Source organism: Lethenteron reissneri, chromosome 26 (assembly GCF_015708825.2).
Source record: "Lethenteron reissneri isolate LAM-NWPU_2019-01 chromosome 26, ASM1570882v1, whole genome shotgun sequence".
NCBI classification, from domain to species: Eukaryota; Metazoa; Chordata; class Hyperoartia; order Petromyzontiformes; family Petromyzontidae; genus Lethenteron; species Lethenteron reissneri.
In genome coordinates this window covers 8,856,565-8,876,006 of record NC_083804.1, presented here as the reverse complement: position 1 = coordinate 8,876,006, position 19,442 = coordinate 8,856,565, and the positions used below count along the sequence as shown (strand labels likewise).

At 49.5% G+C, this 19,442-nt stretch overlaps 1 protein-coding gene across 1 annotated transcript; it reads left to right on the top strand.

Annotated features, from left to right (window-relative positions):
- The first annotated feature begins 830 nt into the window (after window positions 1-830).
- LOC133347605 (fibroblast growth factor 19-like) lies at window positions 831-19,052 on the top strand. Its single transcript, XM_061560026.1, has 3 exons — window positions 831-2,854; window positions 12,179-12,282; window positions 14,833-19,052. Exons 1-3 carry the CDS (start codon window positions 2,497-2,499, stop codon window positions 15,184-15,186), a joined length of 816 nt encoding a protein of 271 aa, XP_061416010.1. The 5' UTR covers window positions 831-2,496; the 3' UTR covers window positions 15,187-19,052.
- The last annotated feature ends 390 nt before the right edge of the window (window positions 19,053-19,442 follow it).

The window sequence follows — 19,442 nt, the reverse complement described above, 5'->3', positions numbered from 1 at the left end:
AGTGTGTCTGTGTGTGAGTGTGTCTGTGTGTGTGAGTGTGTGAGTGTGTCTGTGTGTGAGTGTGTCTGTGTGTGTGAGTGTGTGAGTGTGTCTGTGTGTGTGAGTGTGTGTGTGAGTGTGTGAGTGTGTCTGTGTGTGTGTGAGTGTGTCTGTGTGCGTGTGAGTGTGTCTGTGTGTGTGTGTGAGTGTGTCTGTGTGTGTGTGTGAGTGTGTCTGTGTGTGTGTGAGTGTGTCTGTGTGTCTGTGTGTGAGTGTGTCTGTGTGTGTGTGAGTGTGTCTGTGTGTGAGTGTGTCTGTGTGTGTGTGAGTGTGTCTGTGTGCAAACGCGCTGGTGCAGTGAGTCGTAAGCGATGCGCTGCGCGACGAACCCGGCCACGCCTAAGTTCGATTCCCGCTCATGGAAAACATCAGAGACCGGTTCCTGGGTAACCCTCCCAGACTGAAATGGGTCACCCTGGTGCTGCGTGTTTTAACAATAATACATCCGCACTAGGGAGACAAAGGCGGCCGGGCGTGGTGCTGCCACTAGACACACGCCACTCGTCACGTAGCGAGCCAAACAGCGCTCGCTCCTAACAGCCTGCGACAGACTTGTGATGGGGGATCTTTGTCCTTGTGTGTGTGTCTGCATACGTGTCGATTGTAAACACACACATACTGTACACGCACAGACAGACACATACACACGCAGGCTGCCCCCCGTGTGTACTCGCTCCGCTCGTGGCTGGTTTAAACCAGCCGAGGGTGGATCGGCACACGATATCGAATCCATCAATAAAAGCACGCCAAGCATAGACCGGGAGAGAGAGAGCGAGCGAGCGTGCCGGGGAGAGAACAGAGACAGGGAGAGAGACATGGAGAGAGGGAATAGAGAGAGAGAAGCTTGCCCGTCTTGGGAAGTCGCTCTCGTTTTGAGCTGTAATCCGACTCGCCGGCGCTGGTGACCACTTTTAGGGCGGCTGGAGAGAGACTGACTGGGGGTGGTGCCGTGTGTTCTGTGTCCGTGCGACGAGAGAGAGACACAGACTTGGAATTGGCCGGTTGTTGAAAGTGTCCGGAGACTGACTGGGGGTGGTTGCGTGTCTTCTGTGTCCGTGAGACGAGATAGACACAGAGACTTGGAATTGGTGTGTTGTTGAAAGTGTCTGCAGAGAGACTGACTGGGGGTGGTGCCGTGTGGTTTGTGTCCGTGAGACGAGAGGGACACACAGACTTGGAATTGGTGTGTTGTTGAAAGTGTCTGCAGAGAGACTGACTGGGGGTGGTGCCGTGTGTTCTGTGTCCGTGCGACGAGAGACACAGACTTGGAATTGGTGTGTTGTTGAAAGTGTCTGCAGGGAGACTGACTGGGGGTGGTTGCGTGTGGTTTGTGTCCGTGCGACGAGAGAGACACAGAGACTTGGAATTGTCCGGTTGTTGAAAGTGTCTGGAGACTGACTGGGGGTGGCTGCGTGTCTTCTGTGTCTTTGCGACGAGAGAGACACAGACTTGGAATTGGCCGGTTGTTGAAAGTGTCTGCAGGCTGACTGGGGGTGGTGCCGCGTGGTTTGTGTCCGTGCGACGAGAGAGAGACACAGAGGCGGAGTTGAAATTGGGCCACTTTTTGAAAGCGTCTCCTCACCCGCGTGGGTATTTAGGAAACGGAGGTGCCACGGTGACATCAAAGGTCGGACCAGTCCAAGCCTGAGGCAGGACACACGGAGGACGCCGTTGTCGGCTAACGGGACAGAGAGAGATAGGTGCGCGATGACAATTCGAACGACGAAGTGACTCCAATTTATAAACGACAACAACACAAAAATAGGGCTAAATATTAATAGTGTGTGAGCTATAATAACAGGGGATTTACCAAAGTCGTCGCGACGCCTTTGGGTTGCAAGGGAGGTGATGACACGACTATTCGTGACAGGCAGTGCGCGGCGAGACGTCATGTCGCGTCAAACAAGTTGAACAATTAAGGAAGGAGACTTGAAGACGTGCAAGAGTTGGTGAGAGAGAGAGAAGGGGGAGGAGATGGAGGGAGATACGATGGATGCATCGGTCGTAGCCTGATTGGTGCGTCCAAGGATCATTACCACCGGCGTTATCATCACCACCAACAGCATCATTACCACCAGCATTACCATCGTTACCAGCAGCATCATCACCACCAACAGCATCATTACCACCAGCATTACCATCGTTACCAGCAGCATCATCACCACCAACAGCATCATTACCACCAGCATTACCATCGTTAACAGCAGCATCATTATCACCAGCATCATCACCATTACCACCACCACCATAATCATCATCATCACCAAGAGCATACTTATCCTCGCCAGCACCAACCAGCCTTGCCATCAGCGAGCTCGTCCTGCATGCAGGAGGATTTGCAGAAAGCCAGAACCGAGGGCGTGAAAGACACACAGAGAGGGCCTCTGGCGTGACTGACCAAGACTCCCAAGTGTCACGGGGCACGCGTTCGTGTGCGGCGGGCCGCGCTGCCAGAGGATGAGAATGGGCTCGCGGAGGGATTCGGATGGTCTCTTCTTCCCGTCGGTGATTGTGACCGCGCTCATCGCCGCTCTGCACTTCGACTTTGTGCGACACTCTCTTGCGGCTCCCGCCGCTGCTGCATCATCGTCGTCATCATCATCATCATCGGCGTTGTCATCTTCGTCGTCGTCGTCGTCGGCGGCGTCCTCCTCTTCGCTGCCGGCAGCCCACAGGAGTCCAAGGCACGTTCATGCGGCGGGACCCGTTCGTCTAAGGCACCTGTACAGCCCGGAGAGCCGCGGGTCAGGAGGGCAGCATTTGCATCTTAGAGACGACGGCACGGTGGACGGAGCGGCCCAGCAGAGTAAGCAAAGTACGTATCACGTTTTTAGATTTGAAGCTTTCGTGACTGCAAGGATTCATATTCTTAGGTTTTTTCGGTAAAGTCACGTAGGTAAAAAATAAAAATTAATAAAATAAATATAAAATAAAAATTGTGCTGTGACGGTTCCACCTGAAGACGGAAGCTTGTGTTGCCTCCGAAACGTCTTGATTTTTATTTTATTTTTATTTAACTTTTATTAATTTTTATTTTTTTACCTACGTGACTTTACCGAAAAAACCTAAGAACAGCACGTTTTTGTTTTTATCATCATGCGCCGTCTTCTTCGAATCACAGGACGCTCCGGAAAGTCGGACGCAGCCTCAAACGTTGTGCCCGGTGTTGATGAAGTTATACAAATCTGGGCAGAGGTACACCTCGTGGATGATAAGACGCACCCGCAAATTTCGCTTTCAAAATGTAGGCGCTGCGCTAAGGTAATCTAGGAAAAAAACCGAGCGTCCCAAGTAGCTCAAGTGCTCCTTAATGTTTAGAAAACAATCGAGGTGGCACCGAACATGAGCCCGAATGCACATCCTAATGGGCATTACATACGCATTGACGTAAGCTAATTAATCTCTCGTCGTCTCAAATATTGTCTGCAGTTGCTATTCTCACATCTCACGACACGTGCTCTCTCGTGTCCGCATCTCATTTCACGACGTTCCCGGTCTCGCGTTTAGCTCTTCTCTCGTCTCATGTTTACACCTGAATCTTTTGTCCACAGTTCATTCGTCTCGCCGCACATCGCAGCTCTTGTCGACATCACGTCTGTCACCTCACCAGACTTGTATTCATTGAAAGGGGAGGCGGGGTGGTGGTGGGAATGGGCTAGCACACCCACTACTGTAACCCCCCCTCCACCTTTCACCACTTGATCTCTAGTCATCCTCCCTGTGCCGGCTCTCCCACACGCACCCTCTTCCATTCTTCTTTAGTTTTCAGGCTTTAAACGCAGCCAACGGGGGGGGACGGGGGGGGGGTCACGCAGTCATTTGTGTGAGATTCCCTCAAACTCCGCTGCTAGGTTGTGGTGGTGGTGGTGGGTAGGAGGTCACAGTGCAGCAATTTGGTTAAGTAGAGCGCATCGCTCTGGCAAACCCTTTTAGAGTGTTTCCCCCGCTTCGTAAGCATGCTGGGTTCACTCCAGAGATTCTCTGATTTTGTCCCACATCGAGAGCGAGCGCTCATTCATTGTATTGGGCAAACCCCCAAATAAATGCATGGAACTCTCCCGATGCAAATCTCGAGTCTCGGGCTTTCGCGACATATTGATGACGTTATGAGTGTCATTACGAATGATACATTGCACTTTCGTTTGTATTTCAAGTTTTCATCTCTGCGGGACGCTGCCAAGAAAAATTCTGTACTGCCACAAAAGGCAGCGTGAGTGGCCTTGACGGCGCTGCCGTGGGTCCCTTTAAAGTGCGGTGCCCTTGAATTGGCACCGATAACAATAACTCGGCTCCTTCCGTAACAATGAAGCACGTGGCGCTTCGCAGGGACGAGAAAAGCCCTCGAGTCTACTGAACTCATGAAGTGTGATTCATCGCGTAATTACTTTAAGTCGACTATTCGACTCGTGTACGTACATTTTTTTAAGACCACCAGATTCCAAGAACACAGGATGAGATGTTACTATCCTTTGTGCAAGCACTTCCAAGAGTTCATGAACAGTGAGCCTGGTGAAATTTGGGGAGCGCATCGTCAATAGTGTACCTTTGGTTCCTAGAGTGTTTCGGCCTTTCATACTATACACCCTCCCCAAAGGCGGCCAGCGACAGGGTGATCAACCCTACGCTTGCGTCCCATTCCCAATTAGTCATAGGAGTTGCCTTGTTGTTGATTGCCAACATCCCAGTAAAGAACCCGTTGCTCTGAAATAGAAAATAAGAGCTGTCTTTTTCATACTCGATCGTCCTGTACTCTTAGCACTTTGGGGCCGTCCATAAATGACGTCACGCACCTTGGGGGGGTGGGGGGGTCAGACATTTGTGACGATGTGTGACGAGGGGGGGGGGGGGGGTTGAGAAATGTGACGTCACATAAAAATGCGCAACTTTAAATAAATATAGACAACACGTTCTACTTAATTAAATAGACTTTTTAATAAATGTTTTCTCCAACAACATCAGAGTGCAGCGCCACATTAAATACACACTACAATGACAATAGTTTAAAGCGATTTGAAGCATGTTTTTTTTGGGGGGGGGGGAGGCAGAGCTTGGTGACGTCATATTTGAGGGGGGGGTCTGACTTTTTGTGACGCCGCGTGACAATGGGGGGGGGGTAAAAAATTGTCCAAAATCGCGTGACGTCATTTATGGATGGCCCCTTTAAAGTTATCTGATTTTTTTTTTTACAAAATGCCAAGATAATACGTACTGTGAGCTGTGAGGTTTGTGTCTGTTATATTCTTTAGGATTAAAACAAAAATATTCTGGCGAAAAATAATTTACATTTATAGATGCACAAATTGGAATGTTCGAGCAATTTTAAATAAACCGTGTCAGTCTTCTGTGTTGGCTCCTCCCACCTCTGCAGTGTCACTAATAAATGCCTTCCCGAACGTTTTCCGCCGTTTCAAATCTGTTGAACGTTTATTTGTTTACGTGGAAAAAAAAATCCCGTTTAGCCAGTTACCCAGCTAGCTTCGGTGGCAGCGGCCCACAACCACGAACACATTAATTAGTTTTTGGGGTGCAGAGGAGCCAGCAGCTTGCCAGTAAACTCGAGGACTATACTATAATTAAATAGTATGATTTAATGAATCACTATGAGACCTTCTTTACCAGTGGCAAAATATAGTAATAGTTTTTTACCCTTTCAACTGGTACAAAAACTGACACCTTTATACAAGGCATCATGTTTGCAATCACCACAACACAAGCAGTCAAAATGCAAACAAAAAGAAACAACTCTGATAATGATGACCTATCACTATATTTTGCCACTGGTAAAGGAGGTCTCATATTGTAAATGCTTACCCGAGCTCTCAATATTCTGATAGTGCGCTGTTTTTGAGTTGTACGCCTTTTGACGTCATCTGGTCCAACGCCAATGGAGACTAGGCTCTAAGAAAAGCTGTCTCGGGTGTGGACCAATCAACTTCAAGGACAGTGCATATCATTATCATCATCAGAGTTGTTTCTTTTTGTTTGCATTTTGACTGCTTGTGTTGTGGTTATTGCAAACATGATGCCTTGTATAAAGGTGTCAGTTTTTGTACCAGTTGAAAGGGTAAAAACCTACTTCTACTATTTAATGAATCGCTTCCTCGTCTCAGCCCAGACTCCTCAATCACTGCTGCTATATTATTACCACTATAGCGATATAAAGATCACGATGCGATTAAACAACTTAAAGGCAGGGTTCGTGATCGCCTAGAGATGGCGACTGACATTCACCTGCAGAGTGAGCATCTAGTTGTGTGTGCGCATGGATTTTCTCTGAGATACGTCGCGAGGTGTCTCTTAGAAGATGTCTTAAACTCTTGCGCTGTACATCATTGTCATCATCCATGGTCGAGTCACTGCTGGATGAAAGCTTCCCCGTGTCGTCGTTATCCCTTGTGACACGCCAATGCCAAAGTGCATCTCGCTCCTGTACCGGAGCCGATCTCATCGCTCCATCGCTGTCATGGTTGTCCTGTCGGGGTGATCTCGCTTTGGGCTATGCACTTTTAAATCTACGTTGAAAACGCATTTCTTTAGAACTGTTTTTTTAGGGTTTAGTTTGTTGTCCTTCCCCCACACCTCCGATTAGCACGGTTGGGCTACGTACGCTGGGAAAGAAGGTCAACATACATACATACATAGACTGCATCTCTGTTTGATCCATCAACCCCACCTCTAGTTGGTAGGATTACGATCACCCTTCTGGTTCAGGTCAAGAGTTCATCACGATTCCACCACACCTCGCCATCACGTCCTCATGCTAGATCCCCCTGTTGTTGCAAAGTCCACACCTAACCACCAAGGGCTTTTTTTTTATCACAGTTTCAAACCATATCCTGATGCAGAAGATGAGTGCTTAATACAGTCGCATTTGCCAATTTGATTTGTAACTTTTATCCATAACTTTGTAATGAGAGTTCAATTTCAATGTGCCATTTTATTGAGGTGCAAATGTGTTGCGTTGGTGTGGTCTTGGACTGTTTTTGTTGTTGTTTTGCTGCCTTGCCCAAAGCTTGCATAAAGTGTTGAAAAATCGGACGTATACTTTATTTATATTTACCTTTCTTACCTTTTTCTCTATTTGTTGTAACTTGCTGATCCGCCCCGACTGGACGTTTTTGAAATAGAGCTTCATAGCTCATCGGATTCCTCCAGTCTGAATAAAGATTCTGATTATCATCATCATCATCACCACCACCACCAGGCTTCAGGTATTCCCCTTCGAAGTCAACCTCTGACTCTGTAACCTGCCCTCCTCCATCCTGCACATGTGACCCACCCTCCCATGGCAAACTCAGAATAGAACATGGTACATTTCCTGCCATGTTCTATTCCTAAACTTATACCTTGTTTACCCCATCCTGCCATGAAATTCCCTCCACATTCGACTTGATCCTGTACACAGGGGCCAGAAGCTTATATTCTAGAGCAGTGGTTCTTAACCTTCACTGCAGCCTGCACCACTTGGGTTCTCAGAAAGGGCATCTCGCACCCCCAGGGGGCTACGTGCACCCCAGGTTGAGAACTACTGTTTCGAGAGACGTTACATATCCAACCTGCACGTCCAAGCCTCTCACTTGTAAATGATCCATAGTTAATCCCTGCATGTTTTGCTGTCTCTACGCTGGTCATGATTTTAGTGAACGCGCGGTCGAGTACGACTTCACACAATTTGAGTTTAAAAAATAACGTTCTTAATTTGGTAATACCAGCGAGCAACATCACACCCTACTGATATGTCTACATTCGTCTGTGAAACATAGTGCCTTATTTTCGCCTTGTGCCGTACGGACGACGCAAATACCAAGGGTTATAATTATAATTACAAAATACACCCCTGTCAAATCACGTGTCCTCACCTTCAACGACTCTGATGTCCCTGGCTACTCGTCACACACAAACCTAAATTCCATCACACAAGTTATTAAGCAGGCCCAAACACCACAACAACAAAATAGACGTTTCCATCCATAGCTCTTTCCTCCAGGCAGAATCCCGTGATTGATTCAAGTTTGCAAAACAAATACCGACATCTTACTGATACAGCTCTTTTCTATTATCTGCCTGATTGTATAGGTACAATTTAACACGTAGGCTTTATTATTTAGAATAACCGTGTTTAGCTTAGATCGTGTAAATACATATAAGGGTCTCATTGTAACCCAACAAACTTCATTATTAAGTATAGGTACAATTGGGGACATAATATTAAAGAAAAACTAAGTTATAGGTACAACAAGCCGGAGAAGACAGGATATTTAATTAAGAAGCAATTAGAACAATTTGATGCATCTGGGAGGAGTATCCAATGCAAAGTTCCTGAGCAATATTTTGTGCAGCGCCTAGTGGACGGAAGACCACGATCGCTGACGTCGTTGAGAAAGGACACAGCACATAGAGTGGAGGGGGGGGGGCCTGATTGTAAAACTTTGATTTGGATGTCTGTGAAAAAGAGCTTCATAGCTCATCAGATTCCTCCGGTATAAATAAATGTCCTGATTCCGATCTCTGCAGCCCCTCCCTGCTCTAAGCCAGTGTTCGTTGTCATCATTACACACACAACGTCCTTGCCGCATACGAACCACAACACCTTGCTGACGATCTCGCCAAGGAGCATAAACCATCACACAAACTCCGGTTCTTCCTCGCAGCGGCGTTTGGCTGGCCATCGAACAAAGACAGTCACCGCATCGAGCACTTTCAGATGCGCTTCTGCGGACGGCTGGAACGCTCTTTCTTCAGATATTTGGAAGCCACTGGACCTATGTACTTTTAAATATAGATTGAAAAGTCATTTCTTTATAACTGCTTTTTGCGTTCAATTTGTTGTCCTACCCCCGCACCTCCGATTAACATGGTTGGCGACAAAGAAGTTCAACATACGTTCTCACATTAAGCGCACGCCGTGGATGGCTGTTAAACCCAACACGATGAATGCTGTCATCTGCAAATTTCAATCGACTGTGAAAGATTCGCGATACCACCGTCAGCTCGCTACGCTCGAGAACTCGGTTTAAATCACGGGCGGCTGGCCGAGTCACCAATCCGAACCCATGTTGTCATCTTGCTGGCACGGTGTCACTAACACGGCAATTATGAGCCTCCCGGTGCGCCTGCCACCTCCACATAGAAGCGTCAAAGCGCTTCGCGTCACGCAACTGGGAAAAAGCCACGTTTATCTGACTTCTTGTGTTGGACCTCGACAACCCTGTTGGGCCCTTGTTGATAATGTCTGCGTGTGCCCTCAGCTGTCGTAAAATCCCCTGTGCAGTCTGTACTTTAGAACAGTGGGTAAGAGCGAAACTGAAGGTGACGCGGAAATTGTTAGTTTAATTGGAAGTTTATAGGAAGCATTTATCTTGACACAGCGACGTCCAAATGCCCCTCAATGTGCCCAATCTCATCTGATCTTGGAGGCTAAGAAGGTTTGAGACTGGCTAGTACTTGCATAGGAGACGGCCTATCGGAATTCCAGGTGTTATCTGCTAGGGCTACGAGGTGGCCAGGAGATGGGTAACACGGAAAAGAGATTTTGATTCTCTCTGTGCAGAGCTTTGAGTGTTACCTCCTCATATGCATGGTGGGTTTTCTCAGGATTCCTGCCACGTGAAGCCAAACTCTCATGAATAGAATTGGCCAACGCCCCAATATCGCAATACTCTCTTGAAAAATTGTCTGGAGACTCGTTGATGCTTTCATGGATGAAGGGCATTCATAGATTTGCACACGTCTTGTATGTATGTCGAACTTCTTTCGCACTGTACGTAGCCAACCGTGCTAATCGGGGAGTGCGGGACTGTGCTAATCGGAGGTGCAGGATAATGTGAATGTGTTGCATGGCGCAACAGATATAGAGATAATTTAAGGTTTCTGCTGAAGATAGAGCATAAGATATGTGGCCGTACACATCTGTAATCAAATGCATGTGTGTGGGGTTGCTGGATCGCAAACAATCATTTTCATAGACACTCAGCAGGAGGGGCTGAGTGGCGCCTGTATGTGGCAGTACGTCCAGTAGTTTGCTGCTCCATACCATGCGGATGCTTTCTTGGTGCTCTCCTCATAATGGCTTTATTTCCCTGGGCACTGCGAATTAAATTCACTCACAACACCAGCAAATGTGAATTCAAGGCATTAGCCAACGACTAGCTTTGCCACTCGGGAAACAAAAGTAGCCAGCCGTGGTGCTGGTCACCCATCCACTCGTGTGCCGCGTCGGTTTGTTTTTATAAATGCTCGCTAACAGCACTTGCCCCAACAGTATGTTAAGGCTATAAAGGGGATCTTTATCTTTGGACACTTCGCATGAACAGCTGAACCAGTTGCTACGTAACTTAACATGCAGCTGATTAATTACACTAACACAAGCGGTCGTCCTCAGGCAAGCAAGCAGACCCTGCTTGCTTGCCCATCGCCACATATATAACCTTGTTGTAACAGCTCTCTCGCTGGTTCAGCAGTTGCACTGCTGGATTATTTTTTCCGCGATCGAAACGTCGTGATCTATTTTTTTTATCTACGTGACTTTACCGAATAAACCAAAGAGTATGGATTCCTGCAGTCACGAAAGCTTCAAATCAAGATTAATTACACGATCGGGGTGGAGGGTTGGGTGAGGGAGGGGTCACATCAGCACAACGCATGAACCCGGCTCAACGCTGAGGGATGCAGGTGACGTCATCACGCAGGTGTGCCCGCAAGCCAGAAAAAAAACTAAAAAAATCTAGTGTAGCAGCAATGCGCATCTATCTATATTATTTTGGCAATATAGGCAACAAAATAATGTTCTCGAGGTATTTTATTTATTTACTTTTTTACGGTGGGGGGGGGGGGGGAGATGGTAGGGTGGATCAGAGGTCAGAGCGCTGAGTCGGCACTGCTAAGATCCTGCGTTTGAATTGAGGCAGTCATCACCATTGTCGTGTCTTTGATTAAACTGGATACTCAATGGCAGTGAGCTGATGGTCTCATCCCAGTAACCAATGACCCCAATAATAGAGATTTTTTGGGTTAGATTGCGTACATATGTAAATGTGTCGATAAAACCCGCCACCACCCGACACAGCCAATGACCCCACACCAAAACAGAACACACTCTGAGAACTCAACATATTGTTTTGACTGTCACGTGTTGAATATCACTGCCTGTGGCAGAGCTGGTGGGAAAGTGCTGCCACTCACTGTGTGGACCAGAGGTATCTTCAAGAGAAATCAGACGTACTTATGTGATATTCGCTTCTGTGGATGAGTTTTCACTCAAAGGGTTACAATGCCCTGCGATAAATCCGAATGGAAACACTGTCTCCTGATATGGCACCGAGAGCACTATGGGGTTGGATTTGGTTCAAAAATGACAAAGTAATCGTTGATAAGAGAAGAAGAGAGTGGTGCGTTGCTACGTACCAGCGTGAATCGCGCTCTGCGTGAGAACGCGATCGCGGCTGTTGCAGCACGGGCTACGCGTGCGCCCGTAAGCGAGTTTCCGCGCTCACGGATTTTTGAACTGATCCACGTTCACTCTCCAACGAGGTGCCGGAGATCATCGCATCGCCTCCTTCTAAGCACTCCGAGGTCAAGGCTCCCTTTCCTGGTGTGGTACCCCAGGGCTTTTCCCACTGCAGCCCCCAGACTGTGATATGCTTTGCCTTTGCTAATAGTCGTTAAAGCCATTTAAGTCGGTCTTGAAAACTCACCTCGTCAAATTAGCCTTTACTCCATAGTTCTCTCCGTCTACCTCGGTTCTGTTGATGTCCTGCTGTCAATACACACGGGGCGCGTTAGCGTCTCACGGAATGAATTGAGCCACTTTACAAATGTGCGTCTCTATTTCGATGTAAAGCTTTTGTGACTGCAGAGATTCATATTCTTGGTTCTTTCGGTAAAGTCACGTAGAAGGGAAATAATAAAATAAAATAAATTAAACATTATAAAATACAATTATCGCTATTTATTTTATTTTGTATTTATCATTTTATTATTTCCCTTCTACGTGACTTTACCGAAAAAACCAAGAATACGTCTCTTTTATTAAACCCTCCTGAAAATTCGACGGAGGCTCTCTTAACAGACGGACCGGCGTGCCAGCTTGCCGTACTGACGGTCGCTCGCTCGCCCCTTCGCGTGTGCCGCGGCGCTGCAGGTTTGCTGGAGATGCGCTGGGTGGACAGGGGCGTCGTAGCCATCAAGGGCGTGAGCAGCCAGCGGTACCTGTGCATGGACGACCACGGCGGCCTGCACGGCTCGGTGAGGAACAGCGGTGCCCCCCCGAATTGGTGGTAGAGGAGCGCCGGCTGGGCATTGGGGCAGGCCCAACCAAAATCACATTCACGCATGCAAGTATACCACGGGGCAAGCCGCTAGTCGGGTGTCCGGTGGACACGGTGGAGCGCTTCGATTTTCCCGATGAGCGACGAGAGGCCGCGCAGTCGTTTGTCTTCTTCCCTCCACACCTACGATGAGCACGGTTGGCTACGTACGGTGCGAAAGAAGTTTACAAAACTCGTTTCTAGCTGTTAGCTTTAAACTATCACAAGAAGGGAAAGAGAGCTTAGAATGTTCCTAAGTTTAGTGAGGAGAAAGTTTCGGGTCATGGTTTTTATGACACATGGGCCAAGCTCCGAGGTCCATATGTCACCCTTCAATACCATCAGTCTCAAGGCTCACTTTGCAGTCAGAATGAGCCAATTCTCGACTCGATTAATTGTGACAGACCAACGAATGAAATCTCTTATAACGCAGATCATTGGAAACGTCTTTGGGCAGACATTACAAATCAATGCTCACAGATTTACATAAAAATGTAATTTGTAACGCGGCATATCACAATTTTTCGACTCGCACATTCAGTGCTTGCAGGATGTGTTACCAAATATTACTCGAAAGAGCACCGCCCGTAAGCAATGGCACCCATTCAACACCAAACAGCAACATTGTAAAACCTCATTATGCGTTGTTGCAGAGAATCGCGGGGTAAAATATGAATGGCGGCGTAGAAAAAACACATCGAAGGTTCGTGCAGTGTAAGCGTTCTTTGTTATGCAGCAGTGGGGTGGCAGGGCTTGAATCGTTACTGCTCTGTCAGCGATTGTGTGTGTGGGGTGTGGAGCAGTGAACACAGCGTTCCGTGCACTGCGCTATGAACCCAGCGACCCGAATTCACTTCCCGGCCACGGCCAACATATTAGTGGCGAGTGATAGCTGAAACGGTCCTGGGCACCAACCTGCACAAATCAGCAGGCTGAAGTGGGGTCAAACAACCCGCACAAGCGACGTGGCGTGGGGAGCCTTTCATCCAGCAGATGGATCGACAGAGGACCGTAAATGACGGCTGCCACTTTGTGGACATGTCGCCCCGTCTTGCCGGGCAAACTCCTGCAGCAAATTGCGCAACTTCGGGTGGCGGTCGACGTTCCGAGTGAGAACTGCGACCCTCAAAGTTAATGGCGCCGCCCGCCATGGCCGCCCTCCCCCCCCAGTGATCCGTAGAGCAAACACTTTGCTGCCGGTGTAAGGCAGCAAAGAGCAGTTGATGCGAATGCTGTCGCACGAGCCCACGCGTTTGGCGTAACTGTCCTTCGCTGACTATGCGTGATGAATGAATGAATGTAAATTACGATTATTAACAACCGTGATCTGCTAATGAGGTCGTGTGGGGGAAACCTCAGTGGAGGGCGGGCTTTGTGTGGCGCTGGCTCCCATCACTCATTCGTGCGGAACGCCAACTGCACTGGCCCCAGCAGTCCGCATGGCTCTGTGCGAGGGATCCTTGACTTTGTGTGACCCTGGGGGAGGTGTGTCTTGCCAGTGAATGCGCGCGCGCATGAGATGCATCGTAAGATAATGGTGATGACAGATGGAAATAGCATTCATTTTTTTTCACGTTAGAAAGGTATTTCCTGGTGTCCAGTGTCGGCCATTGTGGCTCAGCAGAAAAAAAACCCCCATAACACTCTGACACCTCACAATTTGAACACCTACAACAATTAAAATCTGCTAATCAACAATGACAAGGCGGCGTAGCTAAGGAGTGTGCAGGCGGTGCAACTGCAACCGGTGCCTGTGGGCCGGAGGGGCCGGAGGGGCCCAGGCACCAAGTCACGAAGGAGGGGGTGGAAATTGGACAGGGAGCCCCCATTTGATCCCTTGCTCCACCAGGGCGCATGCCAACCACACGACACCGCTGCGATTACGCGCGAGACATTGTCTTTGTTTTGCTTGGACTGACGCGATCGCACACAACGCACTTTCATTCCTAGGCAAGAAGAGCTGAGCAACTATTTCTCTTCCTGCTTCCGCCAAAGTTGCAACCGCCCAGAACCAGATGCTCGGTGCATATACACACACGTGTGGGAACGGGGTGGGGAGTGGCAGTACAGTGGTTAGCGCACTGCTCTACGAACTCGAGGACCCGAATTTGATTCCCGCTCACGGCCAACATGAGTCGCGACTGTCTTAACTGCTGCTGGATCTCCTCTAGGTCGACTTAGCACAATCTATTTAAAACTAAACAATTTTTAGTTTTAACGGATAAGGCCCACTGAGTTATACACCTCTTTTTTTCAGAAGCGACCTGGCCACAAATGATAGCTCAACGAAGTGGCTTACCACAAAAACATTTATAGCAGCCAAACGCTCTAAGCGCATGTTCCTGAACGTGGAGGGAAACAGCGGAGGACCCGGGGATGACCGTTGCCTCACTGGAGAGACGAAGTTGATCGCGAGATAAAATCGCGAGATGAAAAAGGAAACCCACGTTGTGCGAACTGACGCGCGCGTTCCCGTGCGTTCCCCCAGACCGAGTACCGGGCGCGCGAGTGCGCCTTTCGCGAGCGCACCCTGCCCGACGGCTACACCGTCTTCTACTCGGCGCACCGCCACGCCGTCGTCACGCTCAGCCCCGGGCAGGGCCGCCTGCGCTCCTCCTCTTCCTCCAGCTCGCCGGGGAGGCACCACCACCTCCTGCCGCCGCTCTCGCAGTTCCTGGCCACCGTCAACGCCGTGCCGCTTCACCACGTGCTGGCCTACGCCGACTTGGCGGAGCCCCCCGGAGATGACGGCGGCGGTGGATCCGAGGGCCAGTTGGACGTCGACGATCCGTTGGGAATGGACGCGGCGTGGCGGGCCGAGCCGCTGGGCCTCCTCCGCTAGCGGGAGCGGCCCGGGAGGCCTCGCAAGCGACGGCTCTTGGGGGGCGGGGTGGGGGGGATGCGGGCCCGGGAAGCGGAAGGTCGATGCGCAGCAAAGGAAACCCGCGGCTCTCGTTGGTCTTGACGATAACGCGCCCAGGGTGTGTGTCCCCCAGGGCCATTGCCCAAAGAGTCAGTCTTATGTAAATATATTTATTTCCATCATATTCTTTTTTGAGTTCTCATCGTAAAAGGGTTACGTTTCCTCCATCCTGTCTAAACTTGCATTTCTTCATTTTCATGGAACCTCTTTTCTTTTCCCATTTCTACCTCCCCCCTCCCCCCCAAGGCTCTTGAAGAGCTTCCTTTCACGAGCCTTCCCCTCTACCAGTACTGCTCAGTCTCGGCCTTTTGCCTTCTCCAATAGGTTCCTCTTAGACTGCTCGTTAACTCACGTGAGCGCTTATTTATTTTTATTTCCCCCTACAGCCGATTTTCTGCATTTGGCGCCGCTCCCCGTCTCTCAAGACCTTCCTGGTATCCATGTCTGCCGAGTGTAACGCTCCACGCACTTCAGTGCTCCACACTAAGGGCCTTCATTTTCTTCTCTTCGTCCACTCCCTGCTCATCCACCTTCTTGCTGAATGCTAATTTAATTTGTAGCAAATCCTAGCTCTGTTCCCCCGAGGGCATTTACCGTCTCCTATCAGACTTACTTCCCCGTATATATTTGAAATGTTCGATCATAGTATTGGCGACGAGAGCGGAGGATTTACGCATTCGCGTCAATATCTAATTCGACGATTCAAGCTCAAAGGTCAAGGGTCGCCGTTCTGGCACCACGGCGGTGACGTCGCTGCGACATTCCTCCCGCACATTTTGCAACGCGTCGTCATCGTCGTCGTAGTGGCGTCTCCAACGGTGCCGCAACGGCACGGCGGAACGTACGCAACGTTTAAAGTCTTTTAGCTGCTTAGGTTAAACATAAAAGTCGAGGCAGACAGCCCAGGACGCGGGTGCGCTTGGTATTTATCAATAATATCGACACGGCGAGAGCCGGTTATGTTTTCTGAGTTGTGTCTTCCTTTAAGAGGAGGAAGCTCTCTCACTGTGATCCGCCAGGGATTTGCGCGGCGATGGTTTGCGACCCGTTTCGGCGCGACCGCACCACTGGAGGGTTGCAGAAATCAGCGAGGGCCGTAGCTTCTCTGCATCCCTCCGCTACTTGAGCAGCCCTGATTGCACTCGGGATAACCGATTCTTTTTTTATTTTTTATTTTTCTACTGACGCACAGAGACGAAGAATGACGGCACATCTTTTTATGGACGTGGCTATAAATGAAAGCTGCGCTCCGGTCATCGCGGCACGGCATCGTGATGTTGCGATGTTGGCGAGCGTTTTCGCGCGCGCGCTCTTGGGCACGTGTTCCGTGTTCATGGGCTTAGTCGTTGATTAATTTTGTCCGGGCTCGTCCAGGTCTGTGACCTGCGAATAACAATTCCGCGTCCATCGCATCACGTGCACCGTACCTCTCCCTCTGGCTGTGGGTTGCTCGTCGCGTGCCACCAGCCGCCCTGGAAAATATTCGGCGATAATTTAAGCCCTGGGTTTGGGTGTGGAAATGCCCACTCGTCCACCGTCTGCTCTCCATGTCACTCCTCTCTTGCTCCCCCACTTCTCTTCATTACATTTCTCCCCATCCTGCATCCCTCCTACAACCCCCGTCCATCGTGATCTCCTTTGTTGTTTTTTTTAGTATTTTTACCGGCCGCAACAAACGCTTATCCGCACAAGATTGCCCCCTTTCACGGGCTCGCGTTGTTAATTGTGAAATACGAGGAGGCCATTGTGTTACCGTGTTCTACCGAATGGCCTGTGTACATTTGTGTATTTTTTGACAATCTTTGTTCTTACATACCCCACCTCGTGGGATGGAGCACACAAAGAGCGATTGGGTCGGTCGGTCTCGTTTTGAGAATGTTTGCCAGTGGCAGGCAGTTGGAATCTGGAGAGATGGATAGCCTTAGAGCAGTCATCGTGGATAGTTTTTTCTGGACTTCGGTTCTTGTTGTTGTTATTATCGACCGGGAATGTGCACGGTTCACTGGAATATGAGCGCAAAAAAACCTCAGCAGCGTCGTTTCCAAAACGTGCCCATTGTGTTAATAACAATGGCAAATTATTTACCCAGGACAGCATCGCGGAGCCTCAAAAGACCCGTTGTCGGGAGGGTTCGGTTGCAATATGTCAGACGTTTGGCCAGTACCGTGAGTGGCTGCAGTTGGAAAGAAACCGGTGAGAAACCCCAGCAAGCATAGCAGGAGGGTGACACTCCCTGGGTATGCGCCTCCATCTCGTGGTTACCCAGCAGCCCACGCCTAGGACACCTTGACATTCCCAGGCGGTCTCTACATCCAAGAAAATAACTAACGAGACTGGGTTCATTCAGACAAAGTTGGTCATACATCGATATGGTCGTAATCTCGAGCGTAGCGCGACGACATTCGTGATGAACACAATTTATAAGGCGTGCGTGTTTCACGAATCGAAGGCGATGTTCGATCGCGAACTCGGGAGGTGTGGAGTGAGAGCTCAGAGTCCCGCCCACCTCCACCACGTGTGCCGGTCCGACACGGCAACTGGAAACAGATACCAACCGTTTGCCATCGCCTAAAAGTGGTAATATTGTACGTACCGTGGACTCTTTTAAGTGTGCTTAGTTGCAAATACCTATGTCTGAATTGACCGTTGTTGTCCATTGCGATCACTATTGTTGATGTTGTTGTTATTCGTGGGAGGGATGGGAGTGGTTTTTGAGTGAGGGACTAACGTTTGTGGATTTATGAAAAGATGCTACCAACATAAAAAAAAACCTAACAATTCGTGGCGACTCACCTAGGCCACGGGCCCAGACTGTCCTCCACCTCCCCCACACAAGTTTGAAGCTGCGATAACGAGGGAACGTACTTTGAGTTGACTCCCACATGCAACACGCATCACGCACAGACACGGGCGTTTGATTGAAGCTGGAGGAACCCGACGAGCTGCGGAGATCTTTCCCAAAGGTGTCCAGCCCAAGCTGGCGTCATGGGGCCCACTCTCGAAGTGATGTCCTCGCCGGAGCTCTCTCAAGCTCACCAAACGGAGCTCGCTTGAAGCCGGAATCCCAGCCAACGGGACAGCCCAGCGCACACGTCGTCATCGATAGGCAGCTCCGAGTGGAGAGCTTGCCAGGAGTGGCTGGAGGTGAAGAAACAACCTTGAACACCGCCGCCAGGTCGACGTCCGTGGCGGCCCGCATGCTGCGCACGTTTTAGCTTTAGCGGGCTCTCAAGGGCGGTCGGAGGTGATGGAGGAGTACGCTCGTGGGGTATGAAGAAAGGGGACTTGGTTTAATCGTGTAATACAAGTTTGCTCAGCTGTGTTTTCCCGATGGCCATTGGGTGGGCCACGTGACATCACGCGTCATATGTTTTTGTTTGATTGACGTCACAATGTCACGTGCACGGACGTTTTGATCTCGTGCGGTGGCATTGTAAAGGTCACGATGTCTGTACGTGTGACCGCTAATCTGTATCTCTTATCTCTTGGTTATCTCTCTCATATCTCACGAATTTGCATCTCTCTCTGTGTCTCATCTCGGTGGGCCACGACTCTTGGTGGGCAGGCCACTCCAAGAGCCTTCGCGGGTCACATTTTGGGCCGCAAGCCACCCTGTTCAAGAACCCTATCATGCATACTTTGTGAAACAGCTGCGGTGGAGATGATGAGATGAAACTAATCAATGAGGCGAACTCAAATGATTTGAGTTATCCGCGCCGTCGCTCCTCGCGAGCTATGGACGGTCGTGTGTGGGCGCGCGCACACTTTTGTAATAATTTATATTTTGGACATCAGTTTGTACGAAAATAAAGTGTATTTTTACAATGTTGGCGATCTGCGTTTATTTACTGTTTGTCAGCAACGTCTGCTGCTCACATTGTGCACTCCCAAGAAGGCCTAGTGGTTGACGGGAAGTCTAAATTACAAAATTTATTTGTAAATTACAAACTTGGAGTGTAAATTACACTTTAAATTTGTATGCCGGGCGGTGGTGGCACATGGCCTGGACTCCAGCACTGTGGAGCAGAGGTCGCAACTGGGTACCCGATACCCGTACCCTACTTGATACCCGGCTACCTGTACCCGGCCGGGTACGGGTATGAGTAGCCGTTTGCGACCTTGGTGCGGCCGGGTATGGGTAGGCCGTGAGTCACTGGTGAGTCACCGTTTGTCAC